Source organism: Heliangelus exortis, chromosome 2, assembly GCF_036169615.1.
Source record: "Heliangelus exortis chromosome 2, bHelExo1.hap1, whole genome shotgun sequence".
Classification (NCBI taxonomy): domain Eukaryota; kingdom Metazoa; phylum Chordata; class Aves; order Apodiformes; family Trochilidae; genus Heliangelus; species Heliangelus exortis.
Genome location: NC_092423.1, coordinates 131,309,956 through 131,329,429, shown reverse-complemented (window position 1 = coordinate 131,329,429; position 19,474 = coordinate 131,309,956). Strand labels below are relative to the sequence as shown.

Sequence of the window (19,474 nt, the reverse complement as noted above, 5' to 3'; positions counted from 1 at the left end):
GGCAGCCAAAGCCCATTTTGGGGAAGGAGAGGGAAATGGCACTAAGGACCATGATGTATATACTAGCTAAAGTAGTGTAGTCCTGCTAAGTTTGAGTATAACTTTGAAAGATCACCTCAAAAATGGAGCAGATCACTGGTTTAGGGATGTCTTAATAATAATAGATGTTCACTAAAGTATTGGATTTTTTTCCATATAATCATGACCAGATTTCAGACTAGAAGTTTGTAATATTTTTGGTAATGCAAACTCTATTCCATTCACTGAGAGACTGATATGTGAAATTCATCCTAGTTAGAAGAATAATTACCATAGCCTCCAGTTGTGAATTTACAACACCTGAATATGAGATTGTCTTTGAAATAATTTAGCAGCTGACTTTCTTTCAGAGATATTTGTACTGAGACTCTTCAAAAAGATTAATCCGGTTGTAGTTTATCAGATTTTACAGGTGTTACATGGACTAAACTGAACATAAAAGAGAGAAAAAAACCCAATTCTGATACAGCAAAATGCTTTCCTTGAGTTTATAATGTCACAGGACTTTCTAGAGGAATGCAAGATTAAACCATGTCTCCTAAGGACCAATTTATTTGTATCTGATAGCAAATTACTGAGTTTATCCCAAGTCATAGTGACTTAGAAATCATGATCATGACACACTAAATCTTTGATGCTTGCCAGTTGCCAACAGAATTAAATGGATTACTCTTTAGGCACAAGCATGCTAAAATTTTGGTTTGTAACTTCTCATGGATGGTCACACTGCCAGCTCCTGCAGTGAGAATCATTTAATTAGGAGACCATGATGGTCTTCTGAAAATCAAGTATAGCCTCAGAGAAATAATCAGATGCAAAGCTTTCACAGAACCAGAAGGAGCAAAGAGAAGTTTCTTACTTATACCTTATGTCTTTTACACAAAGTTGTTGGGTCCTATAGAACAGCTAAAAGTTTCTTGCTTTTGATGTTCAAAGACATAAAGAAGAATGTTTCACTGGCTGCAAATGGCTGCAGTTTGCCAGACCCTCCGAAAGAATGTATTCAGCATCTGTCAAATCATTATTTCAGAGATGTGGTGTTTTCTCCCTCTACAAGTAAAATGGTTTACTGAATTGGCATTTGGAGCTGTTGGAATTAATATTCACTGCATATAAATTTGTATCTATGTATCCAATATTTTAGCATATAAATTTCTCAGCTGCATAGACCTCATTCTGCTGTCTATAGCCTAATTCAATGTGCATTTCCCTATCAGTATATAATTAAAAAACACCAGTAGCATATCAGTAGCAAACCAGTGCTACCTAAGGCACTTGCTGTCATGAGATTTATGATTTCATTTTTAATCAATCTGAAATTGTTCATAAGCATAAAAATGACAGTTCAAAGTCCCTTATTCCCATGGAATTTAAGCTCCTATCCTGGCTGAATACTCCATTCACTGGTATACTAAGCAGTACAGAGGCAGCAGTACTAAGATTATCAGTTTTATGTTTGATCAAGAAGGAACTCCCACATACTGATAATTGTTGTAAAACCTGAAGTGAATTTTATTGTTTATCTTTCAGGCACTGTAACTAAACTGAAAAAGGAGTAAAGCATCCATCATTGTGAAAATACTAATCTAATGCTCTGGCAACAGTCAAGCATTACCATGCTCTGCTCCTACTCATGACTATGAACCTTGTAAGCAGTAGTACTCCTTGTGACCTTTGATAAAGGAATGTGCTGGGTAATTCTAAATTTTCTGAGATCCATAGTACTGAAATTGGTCTGTAGTAAACTATTTAAGTATCAGAATCTAGTGTAAATTACATGAAACTGAATCTTGATATTATAAAAAAGATCACAGATTAAAGAGTTCCATCAAAGAACATTTCAGACAGCTTAAGAATCACCATATAGAAGGTCCAAAGAAGACAGGTATCATCTTGTCATAAAATGTCTACAAGGATCAAACAAAATCTAGCACAATTAGAACAGGAAGCTAGTATAAGTCATCCTGCAAGAAGCTGTGGTTGTATCCATTAAGGAAAACATAAACCAGTTAATTCTGGTAAATGCTGGTAGATGTTTTCACAGAAGAATGTTTAAAGGCATAATAGAGATCATAAATGGGAGGCTACCACAGCCTGTGTCTTCATTAAATCTTTCATATTTACTTTCACAGGAATTAAAGACACACTTACTCTGCAATATTATTTTATGCAGAATGAACATAAGGGAATACTTAATTTGGTATTTCTGAAAGCGTAGCTATGAAGTTATTCAGAAAAAAAAAACCAGTAACAGATTTTTTAAATCGGATGATATTCAGCATAAACATCTCAAGTCTAAAATATCTATTAATTGTAACATGATGCAATTTTTTTAATTTTTAAGGAATCGCCATGTTAGATGAGGGGAATAACAGACAAGCTACTCTGCAATCCATAATGGATGGACTTGTAGAAATCAAAGTAGCGAATAAAATTACAAAGCATACGAATATATTACTACACAATGTGGAAAAGTCAGAGTTACTTTAGTAAAGGTTATTTGTGTATTAGAAATCTACCAAGGAGTCACAGAGAAAGTGAGTAAATGGGATTTGTTCATACTGCTGAGTGGGTTTTTCAGGCTTTTAAAGAATCTCAGCTGCTATGGAATAGGAATAAATTCATCCATAAGAAAAATTAATTGATGAAAAGACATGAAGAAAGGAACAGGAATAAATAGTCAGGATTTTTTAAGGGAGAGGCATCACCAGTGAAGCCTCACAGGGGATCTGTATAGAGATGGTCTATCCAGCATATTAATAAACTATTCAGAACAGAAATAAGTGAGAGACAGAAAAGCTTATTTAGCACACCAGTCCATCAACAGTAGTAGAAAAAAGCCAGCTGAGAAAAGCTACAAAACAGAATCATAATACTGAATGGAGAAGTCATCTTACAGAAAGACAGATTTAGGTTAGACACTAAGAAAAGCTTTCTAACATAAGGATGATGAAGCAGTGGAACAAATTTCCTAAGAGGGTACGGAAGAATCTCATTGGAAATATGTCAAGAGAAGTCAGACAAATATCTGCCAAATTCACATGATCTGTCCTGAGGACAGTCTAAATGTTTTGATACAACATTTCATTGGGAGATGAAGCTTTCCCCCTAATGCATTTTGTTTCTAAGTACATAGACATAATGACTCAAATATCTCCCCTGACTGCCTTTTATAATCAGATTAAATTAATGCAGAAATTATTATCTCTTATTACTGGCAACATTATTTTTTTTTGTTAAAAAAAAATATATGTGAACTTACTGAAGACAAAAATTACCTTCAGATACAAGACAGTGTGAAAGGTTTACATACAATCTGTTACTTTAATCATCAGAAAATAGCAGTTTATTTTATGCTAGGTCAATCAAAAACCTGAGTCCATTATTTAAGCCTACGTTTCAATCTTGGACAAAGAAACCATTGTCTCAAAGCTTTCCCAAAGATTAAGATAATATTTGCACACTGCATGGTATTGGCAATGAACAAACTACATAAAAAATAGATTTATTGTACTAAATTGGACTAGACATTATTATATTAATAAATATTAAATTATTGCATTAATTTACAGAATATGTCTTTCCAAAAAAGACTTGCACAAATTTCCTGAGTACTGTCATGAACATTCTACATGTATATGTCAGAATCTGAGAAAGATACATATCAGAGGTGGATGCTTGATCTAAAATGTCGAATAACCTGATCTCAGAACTGTTTTCTGTGATACCTCAGTTCTGCTGCATTTTTAGTCTATATCAATCTTTTGTCACTACATCACTAGATTTACATCCCTGTCTCTAATACAAAGATTCAATTCTGCAATTGAATAATTGTACTTTAATGAGTCTGTTTGTAGAAATACGTCATGTATCAGTTTAAAAGACATAATCACATATGCATCTACAAATGGAAATTATTTGATATTGTATTTCAATTTGATATTGGTGTCTTTAAAGACCCTGAGGTAGGTATCATTACCTCCTTAAAGGAAATCTTAAGTGCACAGTCATCTTAAGTAATCACAGTTTGAGTAGCTGTGTGATTTGGATACATAAGCAATGAAAACTGAATTTAGGAGAAGGTTCTTACAAAACTTTTGTAACTCCATACCTTATTTGACCGTAAAGACACTCTTCCTCCACAGCGTGCACAGAACTTAGTTTGGCAATATGAACAGTTATGGCCACAGCCATCAGCAAATTTTGTTTTGTGACAGATACCACAGGTTGGGGCATCACCCTTCTGCTCCTGCTGCTGCTGTGATTCTTCACCCATCTTCTTCACTTGCTCCTTATACATTTCAAATTGTTGATGTAATTTTCTGCAGGAGAGAAGAGATCATTAAGAGTTGTTTTATTTAAACCCACATACTTCGCAATCACTGATTTCAAAACACAAATCACAGGGAAATACTGTAGTAAAGCAAACATATGTAATTATGATGGCTCAGAAGTAGTACTTATTTTTCATTATAACGAAGATCTAGGAGGAAGCCTAACACTGATAACATATAGGACAAAATCAAGCTGTTAGAAAGACAAGTAGCTTTTTTGTGACCAGCTGCAAGTAGAACAGTAGGAAACATGGGTGGAGTGATCCAAGAACCCATGGAACTAAAGTGGTTGAAACTAGAAGAAAAAAATCCTTCCATTTACAGTGGACTAGAAGCACATTCATAGTCATCATCCATGTGCATAGAGAACTGTAATGACCCCTTAAGGTGTGCTACTTCTTTCATATTTCTTAACCCACAGTAACCACCTCTCCACATTTGATAGACAAACTGTCTCACTTTCACCAAACACTCATTTGATGTTCTGTGATGGCAGTTTTTTTCCAAAGACCCTGTTTCTAAAGATAAATTATGTTATGGGTAATTTAATTTTAATTGTAAAACGTTAGCATTTTTTAGCTCCTCTTGTTGCTAAAAAAAAGCTGGAAGATGTCATAAAGTGTATTGTAAGAGAGCAGTTTTTACCCTTGTGACTTAAAGAGGTCTGAAGAGTGAACTTTAAATTCTTAGCACAGAATTCGACTTGCCTGATTTTTTCTAATAGGATCATAAATTTCAGCAATCTAAAAATTATGAATCTTTTATTTAGCTCCCTGAAGAGACACAAGCAAAGCCCCAAAATTAAGCATTTTGTATGAAGAATTAAAACAGAATGCTAAGCCAAAACTAGATATATATTCCTTTTGAATTATCTTTCCAGAGACTGTTGAGACAAAATTATTAAAAAACACACATTAAGCCTAAGAGAACAAAGAATAATCACCTGGGGGGGGGGGAGAATAAACAATTAAAGAACCTACTAAAAATTTGGCAGACTAACTTCCTTAGTATAGAAATATATTGTTTATATATTTCAGATAGAAATTAATGATGCAAAAATATTTCATCAGAAGTGTCTGGGTCTCGTAACAAACCAAACATTACCACAGTGATTCAATTAAAAATTGTCTCAAACAATATGATTTAACAAAGATATCCAAACGTATGTCAAGAATTGTTGGAACTTGCTTTGTTTTTTCAGAAAAAACACCCCTAACAATATAAATTATATCATAGAATAGTTGTAGGAACAAAACAGCATGTCTGTCCCTCCCCCAGGCAAGACAGGATGCTGGAGGCATTACTCCTCAGTGTACAAAAATGCTGCCTCAAGCCCTCAGCTGCCACAGACCCTTTCCCAGAAAGGAGGAAAGCAAGGTTATTTCATGGTGCTTCTCAGTCATTTTTCTAATCTACCTGCTCTTGTCACTGGTGTTCAATTCTGAGTCCACGTGCTGCCTCAGGACATAGAAGTTACATGGTTTTCTCTTGCTTTCTTACACATTTGCAGAACCTTGTGGCCTTTAGCAGAGCACTGAAAGGACTCATGTCCATGGCCTCCAAGGGAACAATGTGAGGGTTGTCACAATCCACAAGTATTTGTGGATTCAGGGCAAGGGACTTCCTCTGCCTTCTCACTAGTTCAAGATGACTCCACTGTTGACTGTTGCTTGTTGAATGGGTCAGGATGCAAACTAGTAATTAGAAAGGGCTGAATGAAGTTGAGAGCAAAATCTGGAAGTCTGGAAACCTGGCACATTTCAATGTTTTACACTGACAATAGTATATAATTGGTAGTTGGTAGTCTGGCCCATTTCCATCAATAACACGTGTAATCTCTGAGACCTTGCTTGCCTTTTAATTTTGCCAAACATTGCATTCTTCATTTAAAGCGTATTATCTATGCTGAACTTCAAGTTTATTTTAGGTTACATTCAGTTTTGTGGCTTCCTTATAATCTACTGCCTTTGTGTGCATGATTATTTGCTTACCAGTCTCACTGATGCATAAAAAGCACAAGCCTTTTGCCAATTCATAAGCCCCATGTACTGAAATAATTTTTTTTTCCTCTTGGGCACAAGGGTCTGTGTAAAGGTCACAGCTTCTGCCTCAAAGTATAAACTTTTCAAGGTTATACAAAGTAGTTTCCTAAAATCCTTTTTCTAGCAGCAAATTTATAATCTGCCAAAATAGTTCATTGTTATATGGTTTTTTTGGTTTTTGGTTTTTTTTTGGTTACAAGATGAATATTACATATATTGATAGCTGTCAGGAAAAAAAATCATAGGCAAAAGACAAAAATTTGTTAATAAATTACACACAATATGTATTCTACCTGCCAAGCAGAACCACTTGAGATAAATACACATACTTGACACAAAATATATAGCATTCATTTCAGGAATTCCATTAAAATCTTTCTGATATATTTCACAGATTAAGAATATTTTTTAACTTCTAGCCCATAAGGGTTTAAGGCAGAAACTACAGTAAGGAAATGCAGCAATAAGTAAGTGATTGGAAGTGTCCAGGATGTTGAGGCCAGATGTAGGTGTAGCTGCCACTTCTCATTTCCTGGTTACAGTCCTCTCAAAGTCTTGTGACTTAGTTCAGCCCCTGCCTCACTTCCTATTCCCAGGCACATAGCATGGATGTGGCAGGAATCCAGGCTTCAAAAAGAGCTTGTTCCCTTTTGCTCCCAACTCCTTTCATCCAATGATTTTTCTGCCTCGTGGCAATGACTGGCAACATCCACTGTTCTTGCCTGTACTGTATTAAGCACTGAATATTTCCTACTTCTGCTGTAATGCTGGCTCACCAGTCACCCAGTTCACCCACTTCACTTCTGAATGGATGCTGTTCTTACACATATAACCCCATGTGCTGACAGAGGTTAGGAAACAACTGCCTGAATATCACCTCTGCCAGTAAGAAACCCTGGAAAATGCCCATGAGCAGTGGTGTGTCTGCTGTCAAATTGGACAAATTACATATGGGGCTACATTAGCAAGAATATAAGCAACAGATAAGAGGAAGTTATTTTTCCTGTTTAGTTGACACTGGCAAAGCTGCACCTGGAATATTGTGTTCAGATTGTGTTCTGCCAGCCACAGGTTCTGGGTCTCTGGTCTCCACCCCAGCATAAAACAATAGGTCCTGGGTCCTTACAAATGCTCAGCATATGTAAGAGACCAAGATTTTAGCTCCCACCTTCACTGAACTCCAGTGTTCCACAATCTGTGCAGTAACCCCTATACTTTTCTCAGTACTGCACATAGTCTTCCCTATGGGAGTTTTTGCACTTTGAAGAAATAATCTGATTTTTTTTAATCTTTTCAAGTGAAGAATGTAGAGAAAAATGTACTCCATGCTTTTTTCATGCATTTTTTTTCCCAACTCTAAAACAAAAGCTAACAGACACAGAGGTTTTTCCTGTTGTTATTTTCTTTTAGAACAAGGAGGTTAAATATAAGCCATATAATTACAATAACAGCCACGTTCAGCAGTGTCAAATACTAAGATATGTCACCATAGGTTTTTTCCTAAACAGGATAAATCCTTCTGAAATTGACAGCAGAAATAAACCTCTGGAATTTTTAGCTTTCATCTATTTACATTTTGAGTTGCTTTACAGATGGAGCTAACTGGAAGAAAAAAATATGATTTTCATGTTTCCCGTTCCCTAACTTATTAAGGAACTTTAATTATTCTTGTATTCTATGTGCTTTAATTATTCTTACATTTGTTAACTTGAAATAGGAACACAGCAACAGCTATAAAATGTAAAGTGCAGAACATTTTTAAAGAGCCTATAAAATACAGTAGTCAAAGAATAAGGAGGCCCTAAACACAGATTTACTTACTTAAAAAAGAAACAACCTCATTCACAGTAAGAAAAATACTGCCTGTCTCTCAGTCACAGAGGTATTTCATTATCAGTACAACTGTCCTACTGAATTCACAAGAAAAATCCAAGGTAGCCAAAATATAAATGCTAGGTTAAAAAGACAGACAGTGTTAATATAAGTTACTGCAATTCACATGTATAGGACATTGTTTCCAATAATTTCACTGAAGAAACTACTGTAAAACACATATACTTTTACTCTAAGTGAGTGGATAGACTCTAAGTGCATTACACTGACTGTGTCTGAAATGCTGAAGGAAAAAGAGCTATGAGAAGAAAAACAGTGTGGCTGGTAAATGATCTTGCCCTTTGTTTATAGCAGTGCTGCAGCTCACTTGTAACTCAGATGGGAAAAGCCAGCTACAGTAAAACTAATCAGCAAAAACTCAGATCTCTGATTCAGTCTCCTTGTTACGGAGGGGAGCAAGGTAAAGATGTCCTGTTCTGCCCCAACAACATTTGCCTCACACTGGTGAACGGAACAAAAAATTCTCTGCCAACGGGAACTTCCACAAACCACTCTTAGAACCAAAACCCGTGGCCAAGATGAGGCCTTCAAGCTGCCTGACTCCATTCTCCCTTTTCCCCATCTACAGGGCTTCCTGCAAAACCTTCCTCTTGACACTTTACCACATTTTGTTCTCAGCTGATTTGACACCTCCCTCACAAAATAGCAAATATTCTTCTCTTTGCACTCATCCTTATGTCAAAATGAAAGAACTAATTAATGTTATGACTCCAAGTATGTTTGTAACTACAGATGAAGTCTCAGCACTGAATCTAGTTTATTTTAGTATGGTCAGAAACTCAGTGAAAAAAGACAAGAAAGGATGGGGGAAAACAACTCTCAGTTTTAATAACTGAGTAGGATATGACTCTGTGAATGAATCAATGGATCAGCCATCAAGACAAGAAGTCTAACAAACTGGCAGGATTACATTACCTGTCTATTTTCTTCTGTTTATAATGCTCAGTATTGAATAAAACAGCAGCCTTTGTTTATTAACTTTGTTTACTAGGAGCAGCAAATGCTTTTTACTGACAAGGTAAGAGTGAACAACAGCTAAATACAATAGTCCTGTGCAAGGGCACAAGAAAAAGTGAACATGGAGTTGATCATATGGCCAGTTAAAGGCTGGCCCAAAAAATGATAGCATATTTGTGTGATTTTAATGATAGAAAGCTAGACAATATGTATAATATAATATGTATAAATGAATATGTATAATATAAATGAAAAAAGAAGTAGGCAACTCCTGCCTGTACCTCTTACATCCAGTTTTCCTCAGAACAGGTACTTGCTTCTACCTTTTCTTCAGCAGTTCAAGCTACTTGCAAGCCTAAATTGGGAAGTGGTACCTCAGGACTAGATGTTTCTTCTTGTTTGTTAAAATTAATCTTTCACAAAATGGTTTATCTTACTTTTAACAATCTGTAATATACAAAAAGCTCTGAAGTCCCAATTAAGGCTTAACAGGCAAAATACCGTAAATTCAATTAATCTAGAATTTTTTAAAAATTTTTTTCTAGTTTTAATAATCAAGAGTGGCATTTAAAAATAAAGTGAATTCCACATTACTCCAACAGTTTAACAATGACCCAATCATCCAGTCAAAGATACCTAATTTCTCCATATTCTCCATAACTGAGTTAGGAGACCAGGTGCCTAGAAAAAAGGCAGGTTCCTTCATAACTCCAGATGTAAGTTACTTTACAACTTTTAATATCTTCATACCCTTCTGTGTTTTCTTTCAATGTATACGAGAAGGTTCTAATTATCCATTGCTGAATCTTATTTAAAATGCTAACTTACAAAAGAAGTTTCTTCAACTTTCATAGAAATATTTTGGTGATTATGCTAGGGTATTTTTTCCTCATTCTTATTAGCTGCTCCTGCATAATTAAAAAAAAAAAAACAAAACACAAACGTAAAAGACCTTTTTTAAACCATTTTGAGTCTATAGATTCCCATCATGTTTTTCTCAGTTGTTTCTAAAATAAACATTCTTAGCTAAATTTTCTAATAGATTTTGCCACCTGCTCCTGTACCTTCTCCACATATACTGGAATTCTCAGCTGGAGTCCCTTTGTAAATGCATAAGCATCAAGCAGGTAAATTAAATCCATACTATTATACACAATACTGGTAGTTTTCCTTCTACTCTTTACCCTTTTGAAATGGCCAACACTTCCCAGATAATTTTAGATCTCATTCAAAGATTAACCATGACAATTGCAATTGAAAAAGGGAATCTTCCAGTGCCTAACTCTCCGGGGAAACTCTCCAAGTTCATTCCACAACTGCACTCCCACAACTAAAAATATTTTATCTCCAGTTCCATGTCTTGTCACTGTGTTTGCAATCCCTTCTATCCCAAGGGAGCTGATTTGGTAAAGTGCTGAAACTGTAAGTACTAATCCTCAGCTGACAATGAAGAGCAGGAGCAAGTAGTTGAACTTCCAGTAAAAGCAGGCTTCCCAGGAAGTGTATGTGGGAGAGCAAAGGAATAGGAATCTTAAAGATGGGCTGTGCTATCATATAATTTATATTTAGTCCAAGTCATAGTAAGAAATTACATGATTAAAGATTTAAAATTATAATTATTGTCAGCTTTTTTTTTTAAAAGTTGTTACGAAACAAGATGTAAGCAGTCACTCTGTGTGCCTTATACATCCCAGATACTTTCAACTTGAATGATTTCTGTGAATTCTGGTGGGTAAGAACAATTGCCTCAAAAGTTTTGAGAAGTAAGTCATAGTGACAGAAGGGAACTTTTGGAATTGTCACATCTAAGGGTAAAGATAATGATCTCAGACGTTACTGAACACTAAAAAAACACAATCATAGACAGACACATTATGATAGGTGAGACTATTTGAGACTTCATCTATAGTCATAGCATAACATGTACTGCTGGTACTAAGCAGTTTGAACAGTTGGTAGTGAAGTTTTCAGAAACTGTGCTTAGAAGTTGTATGCTTAGTTGTGTGCTTAGTACTGTATAGGCTGTTTCAACATTTTTTGTGATCCTGTTAGGATATTGTTTGTGTTATGAATTCAAATAAATATAGATTTTAAGAAATCTGGGCCACCCCTTTTATATATATATATATATGTATTTTATAACTACACCTTGATTTTTCAAACAGTTTCATTATTAGGAAGTATTCCAATCACTGTTTTATTCAAATAATTCACTTACGAAAAAGTTTAACAGTTAATCTTACTTTTTACTTCAAAATACTCATAAATCATAGTTTTATTTACTGTATGCTAAATTACATTTTAAAGCATATACTGCATATACTGCCTTTTAAAGGTATTCAGTATACACCAAATGTACCTTAAAAAGAGGCTAATTTAGTCATCAGCAATTAAGCATATTGCAACATTATTACATTTATAAAGGGCATCTCCAGCAGAGATAATATTTCTCACAGTCACTCGGGTTACTTTATTTGCATCATCAGTTGTCTTACAAAAAGAAGCCATTAACTTCATGCCTACAGGTTCAGAAATGCCCAAAATAAATAAGCTCCTGTGTCAAACTTCTTTATCCAGATTATGAAAGGCAAAATTATTTTTCAGTAGACAGTTCCACCTGCAGCTGAAAAAAATACATGCTCAATAATAGGTCAGACTGTCTTGGCTCTGAAATGTAACACCTCCTGACATTACAGTATCATGATTAGAGAGAGTTCATTCCCCATTGTTTACAACATTCATGAGCACTTTCAATTATTAAGGAGCCCCTATCTTTTTACCTCTCTGGCAGGATTGTTCCTATCTTGATAATTTTCCTTAACTAATGGGAAATAAATGTGAGCAATGATAGGAAAGCTACCATAACCTCATCTGCATTCTGCTCCATTTATGGTTATCTCAGCAACGTACTTGATGATGAATTATCACCACCAGAACTGCATGTAGTAATTAGTTATGGCGTATCTTGGTTTTGATTGTATCTGCAAAAAAGTACTACTAGTGGAGCCATATTACCAGTAGCACAGAGGGGGAGATGCTCTTGACAGTTTCCCAGTTCTCAAAAGAATGTAATTTTCCATACTGTTCATATTTTTAAAGGAACCAGAAGTAGGATCAAACCACAGATTATTTTCATGATGCTACTGTAAAATCTTGGAATGGAATAAACAAATGGAATAAATGGTTCTTGAAATGGAAACTCAAATTAAGATTTTTTTATGAGGAAAAATCTCACAAAGAGAGAGAGATAGTCTCACCTACAGAAAACATTTTTCACAAGTGCATGTACAAGGTGTGTAAAAATTTTCCCCATATTAATTATATCTAAACCCATGCCTTTATACCTTTCCTTTACTCAAAAAGTACACTGAACTCAAAATTTACTTCTCAGAAGTAAAAGGCAATGCTAATTTAGGTTGCAGAAGTATTTCTCCATTTTAGATAAACAGTATTTCATAATGTTTTAAAATGTAAGAGATTTGTGCCTGTAAACCTGTATAAATAGTAGCTTATCTAATAGTATTTCTGAGATAATGCTCAAGTTTTCCAAATTATCTGTTATGCAAAACCACCCACTCAAAAAAAGAAGGAAAAAAAAAAGTAACTGTCAAATAAAAGATCAGAACTAGATCCTGTGCTAATATCCTTCAACCTCTCAATTAAAGCTTATTATTTAACTATTAAGAGATCAGGACTATTGGGTATAAATTGAGGTTGCAAGAAAACAATAGCAGCCCACTAACAGGTCTGCTGATTGTGCTCTGGTGTTCATAATCTCAACTGTCATGGCCCTTCAACAAATCTGCTACACTAAATTAAAGACACTGTAGAATGTAATTTGGAGAAAGAAATATCTGTTGTCAATCCTACTGTAGAATATGGTTAATACTACTTCAAGAAAATAAAACCAGAAGTCCAAAATCAATTGCCATTCTTAATTTAGTTAAGTCTTTTGTTTCCAGGATTGACCAGACATTACTGTTCAAAGAAGGCATGACATGACATCAGTACTGATAAATTTATACTTCTTCTTCCTGCTAATGTCACTAATCTTATCTTTATAACATTAGGTTTCCAGCATTGGAAGTAGGATCTTTCTTCAAATATGAACACAAAAAAAAAGTTTATTTTATATATATATATATTTCCATGATCTCTAAAGGTAAAATCAAAAGGGAGGAAAAGACATTGTCTAGGACATAACAGGAAATGACCAGAAGAGATAAAGGTGTGATCCTAGTATTAGAATGCAGTGCCCTCACTACCTATAATGAAACGTGCCTGGAATACCTTTGTTCCCTTAAATACATATTTAATGTTGAAATAGACAATATTTTACTTTTTCTGAAGTCACCTGTTAATCAGACTTTTATCATTCAATCAGACTTGTCATACAAATTTTAGTGGTTTTCACCCTGTTGGTAAACACTGCACTAGAAATAATAGAACATGTGAACTCCCCATCTCCCAGTTATGTATTAAGAGCAAAACAACAATTCCAAAACTGTTTGGACAGAACGTATCCATGGACAAAGTATACCTGAGATGAGAAGTCTGACTGTGTTCCTGTTGATGGAACCCAAGTTCTCTCTGCTGAATACCCTTGCACTGAGTCAAGAACTTCCCTTTCCTAAAATAAAATTCCCATTAGTAATCAGCTGTGGAAGCAGGGAATATACAAGTGGATCTAAAACTTCCTGAAGGATGAGAAAAAGGTAAAATGAAGAATGGGTAACTGGAAGTACTGACAAGTTTTCAAATTTTAGAACAACTGAGTCACGTTTGTGACAGACCACAATTCCCAACAGGCCACAATAAAAACTCAATTTTAGTTTCCATGAAACTGCTTTTTTTTTCCTTTTTTGCTCTGTGACAATCTTCACCGTCTGTTAATGTTATTCATAGATGAGACTTTGTAGCCAGTAGTACTCATCCTCACCCCAGGCTTCTGATCAGCTCACCCTGGTACCATCTGTCTATGTTTGTTCTGAGTCCAAGATACTCCAGGAGCGACATCACTATGAATTTGCTTCAGCTTTCTCTATATAGAGAACGTAATCAGTAAAACATCTTCAGGAAGACATTAAGTGAATTTTCTTCTTCTGTATAATTCATATTACTTCCACTATGATCACAGAAAACCACACATTAATTCATATGTAAAAGTAAATGGGAATTATTACACTGACAAATTAAAAAGATCCATCCATCTGTACAATAGAAGACTTGACTGAGGATGCCATGATACGTTTTGTGGACTATGCTCCCCCTGGAACTTACTTGAGATTTTTGGCTATCTGTAATGTCATCCTGAAATCTCTAAAACCAGAACTACGGTGAGGACTACAACCACACCACAATAATCTGCACTTGGCCAAACTGTCTTATAGAATATGTCTTCCTCAGGTATACAAGGCAGAATTCTGCATCTTATAGTCCGCCTTTCTCAACCTGTGTAGTCTTTTCCTGCCTTAAATAAGGAGGATGAATAGGCACTTCTTTCCTCTAGCCTTGCTGCCACTCCACATGTCTTCAATTTAAGACATGAGTACTTCATTATTATCAAGCAACTATACTCCAACTATTCCTTATGGAAGGAATAAAGTGAGGTAAAAATGAAAAGATTTTACTCACCCTCACACACTCACTCTAAAACATGTAATAGAAGCAACCACCACAATTACATCAAAATAAAAATGTAAGAGAGGATAAAATCTACCCAAGACAAACACAGCTTATTTGGTTTTTTTATACCAAACAAACAGGAATGCTACTGAAAGGACAAATGAGTTTAAAAATGTGAGAACATTTGAACTTTCTTTTGAAAAGCTTTGAAGCTGGGAGGCCTCACTCCTCACTGTGTTTCCAGCAAGCCTAATTGTGCTTCCTGACTCCAGGGGACAGGAATTCCCCAGATACTGATGACTGACAGGTCTGGTTCTGATTTCGACCTGCAAATAAGCAAAAATACCCACAGCTATATGAAACTTGGCATGAAAAACAACTGCTGTTTCCACTAGCAACATTAGCAGCTGGAAGTGCTCAATACTTCATAGCAGTGTTCAGTACTACCTGCAGCTGGGTCATTTGTAGATGTAATTTGCACAGGTACAAACTCCTCTAAGTACTTGCATCCAATAGCAAACATTAAGATGTAACTAAAAAACATCCCCTAAGTTATTTTCAGAAACTTTCCAATCACTAAGTAACATGTACAGCAAAAGATACCTAGGAATCTTTTATTAAAACTTTTTTACTATCAATTTATATGAAAACCAACAAAAACCAACAAAAACAAACAAGCAAAATCACAAAAAAAAACCAAAAAACCCAAAAAACAAAAAACGAGAAAAACCAGACTCAGGGATTGCTCCAGAAGCTATCGCTCTAGGAAAAAAAAAAAAAATTAGCACCTCCACATTAGTCCTACCCTCACTCCTGTATGGTACTCAGTATTCTGAGGTTTTATTTCACTTTGACAAAAGTCATCCTGAGTTTCTCCAGGTGAAATGCTAAGAGGATGAAAGAGTTCAAAAGGTAAGTAGGAGGCATAAATTGAGGAGAGGTACTGAAGGACTGCTTTAATCTACAGCCTCATGCAAAAGGCCTGGAGAACCATTCCAGGAGAAAGTAGCTCTTAGCCTATAATATTATGTAAGCCTACTTATAGGAGTTGAACACAACAGTGAATTCAAGTCAGCAGTTTTCATGTGAAAACAGAAGCTGTAATGCCAAAATGAGTCCACATTAACTGTGCCATAAAAATATTTTCCAAGTGATGAAGATAGACACCCATCTCTGCCATCTTGTGCTTCTTTAACATATTCTACATTTGCAGTACTACTAGGGTAGAAGCATGATTCACAGAAGCCTCTTTTTAGGGAAGAGATATTTATATAGATAGATATCAATTCTACTAAAATCACTTACTAGTTCCAACATCCCTTGGTTTTCTGGCCACTAAGCTTATTATTAAAAATAATGACTCATAAGAATTATTAAAATGACTCATAAGAATCTATTTTGCCAAATTTTAAAACTAGATAATGAAGACAACACGACAATGAGTCAAGATGCTCTTCAAATCCACGAGTATTAACTGAAATTTACAATGTTAAGAATCAGAGAACATAATGACAACAATAACTGATACCCACAGGTAAAAAAATTCTAATGGTGGCCAAGCCCAGAGAGCCAAAATAAAATGCATTGCAAGATAAAATTTGCCAGAAAGAAATGGATAGAGATATCTTTGAACTAGAAAAAGGGAAACCCTAAGTTTGAAAACGATAGTCTATGAAAATATTTTTTGTGTTATTAAAAGGAATTTTCCCAACTAACCCAGAGATACTGCAGTTAATGATGAAAACTGTATGTGACAGATCTCCATTCTACACACACTGCAGGGGTCCTATTTGCATATTTACTCTACAGTACATAAATCTTTGCACTCTGACTATTTCTGCCAGAGGTCAGTGTACAAGGAAACAACAAACAACCATTTTAGCTTTTAAAGTCACAAATAAACACATAACTTCATACTCTGTTGCTGACTTCAGATCCTTCCTCTTAAATGCCTATACCTTTTCTTTACGAAAATGTTTAAGATGCTCTTTTCATACACTCAAAAAAAATGAAAAGCTTTGATAACTAAGTTTTATGTTACAAGAACCAACATTTCCTTACGGGGATTTGCAGTGTTTGATACCTCATTAATTGACACATATGGCCCAGCTTAAGTTGGTATTGAAAGCAATACCACCCTTAATATCTAGATTTCTAATTGAGCAGGCTCAAAAACTGCTAAGAAAATGTAGTAACCTTCCAGCTATCTCCCCATCCTACTAGGGCAGGGAATGGGCAAGAGACAATGTGGTGCTTAGTTGCTAGCTGGGACTAAACAATAACACCAAACTATATCATTACACCTTCAGACCATACACCAAGCACGGTCTTACTGTACCATATGATTCTCTCCTTTAGATTTTAGAGTAGGATTCTGTCTATGCAGGAATGTTGCAGAACTGCTGAGCTCCCAAGCTTCCCTTCAGTTTCAAGCACCTTAACTGTATTCCCAGTTCCTGTGCTGAGTCCATTTTCCAAATGGGAATATTGAAACAATGAGAAAAAATTGGAGTGGGCAAAAAAAAATATGTAAAGCAAGCTATGAAAGGTGACTTAGATAATATAATGGAAATTCATACTTCAGTATTCATTAATGTTCACAGCAAGAGTCATGAACCTGGCCACTATTCAGTGTGACCCCACTTTCTTATTTATTTTCTACTCTGGTATTAGAAGACAAATGTTACCTGCTTGAGGAGAAAGCTAAAAGCAGCAAAAAGCTGACAACAGTTTGTTTCAACTGGCAAACAAAAGATATAAACCAGGTTCTTTTCTCTTGTTTAGTCTCTGCCAAATCATCTCCATTAATTTGACCAAGAGATTATTTTAACAAAAGAGACACTCTATTAAAAAGCTATGAATATGTTGCTTATAACAACATTTCATTGGTTTAAACAACAAAAGCTATTTAAAAAATTACTTCTGCAACCTTGGATTTCCCACAAAAACCAACAATATTACATCTATGCATTATGAATGGTTAAAATTTGAGGCATAATCCATGAAAAATACTCTACACACAGCAGCATCTATAGCAGCACTGAATAGTCACTTCTAGTAAATCTGCATTTCACTCTCTAGTAAACCTGAGAGTGAGTCTGCCCTGTGTAAAAATTCAAGCTTTTTTAAATATTTCCAGCAGGGTTTCTAGTAAGATTGCCTCAACAAAACAGCCACTTCTCTGCCAGCTTAGTCCCTGATGAATACAGAAAAGGAAATAAAGGAGCAGGTATCTTTAATGGACTGAAAATTGCATGGGAAAGTAGAAGATTATTAGTGAAGGGAAACAAAAATTTAACTAGTTGATATTCACAGCCTTCCACATTAGAGCATGAAGGAATCTGCTCACTTAGCACCAGAGAGTGGACAGAAATTATATTTAGTATCTACATGTTGTTACACAACATAGAAAGTTAGGGGTGGGAAGGGACCTTGAAAGATCATTGAATCCAACCCCCCTGCCAGAGCAGGGTCACCTACAGGAGGTCACACAGGAACACAGCCAGGTGGGCTTTGAATGTCTCCAGGGAAGGAGACTCCACAACCTCCCTGGGCAGCCTGTGCCAGTGCTCTGTCACCCTCACAGTGAAAAAATTCTTCCTTATATTTATACAGAACCACCTATGCGCCAGTTTATAACCCTTGCCCCTTGTCCTATTATTAAGCAGCCCTGAGAAAAGCTTTACTCCCTCCTCCTGGCACTTGCCCCTTACATATTTATAAACATTAATGAGGTCACCCCTCAGTCTCCTCCAAGCTGAAGAGACCCAGCTCCCTCAGCCTTTCCTCACAAGGGAGATGTTCCACTCCCTTAACCATCTTTGTGGCTCTGCACTGGACTCTTTCAAGCAGTTCCTGGTCCTTCTGGAACTGAGGGGCCCAGAACTGGACACAATATTCCAGATGTGGCCTCACCAGGGCAGAGTAGAGGGAGAGGAGAACCTTTCTCCACCTGCTGACCACCCCCCTTCTAATGACCCCAGGATGCCATTGGCCTTCTTGGCCACAAGGGCACATTGTTGGCTCATGGGCATCCTTCCATCCACCAGCACCCCCAGGTCCCTCTCACCTATTCTGTTCTCCAACAGCTCAGTCCCCAGCCTATACTGGTACCTGGGGTTTTTCTTTCCCAGATGTAAGACTTTACACTTGGCCTTGTTGTAATACATTAAATTTCTCCCTGCCCAACTCCCACGTCTCTCCAGGTCCCTCTGAATGGCAGCACAGCCTTCTGGAGTGTCAGCCACTCCACCCAGTTGTGTGTCAAAAGATGAGCTTTTGCACTCTAAAACAATCATGAACATTAGAGAAAACAAGAAAATCTTGTGCATTTCTTGGAATAATTTCTGGTAAAAATAGGAGTTATACAGTTATAATACAGTTATATTTCAAGTAAAACAAAATTCATGTCCCTTTTAGTCACAAAATATAGCTTGCCACGTCATTGAGGAAAAAGACTTTAAATTATTACAAGTAATCCACAAGTAGAGGGCATCAGCTTTGATATAATCCTGTCCAGAAGTTTTGATTTTCTTATGACAAGCTTTGATAAACATCGTACATATTGAACTTGCTGTATGTTCT

General features: G+C 35.9%; 1 protein-coding gene across 23 annotated transcripts in view; it reads right to left on the bottom strand.

The window, feature by feature from the left end:
- Positions 1-19,474, bottom strand: part of RIMS2 (regulating synaptic membrane exocytosis 2) — a 421,007-nt gene that overhangs the window by 340,371 nt on the left and 61,162 nt on the right. For all 23 annotated transcript variants that reach the window (XM_071738118.1, XM_071738119.1, XM_071738124.1 and 20 more), the window contains one exon: positions 4,151-4,361. In XM_071738118.1, the coding sequence (XP_071594219.1) occupies positions 4,151-4,361 (211 nt within the window). The remainder of the gene's footprint in view (positions 1-4,150; positions 4,362-19,474) is intronic.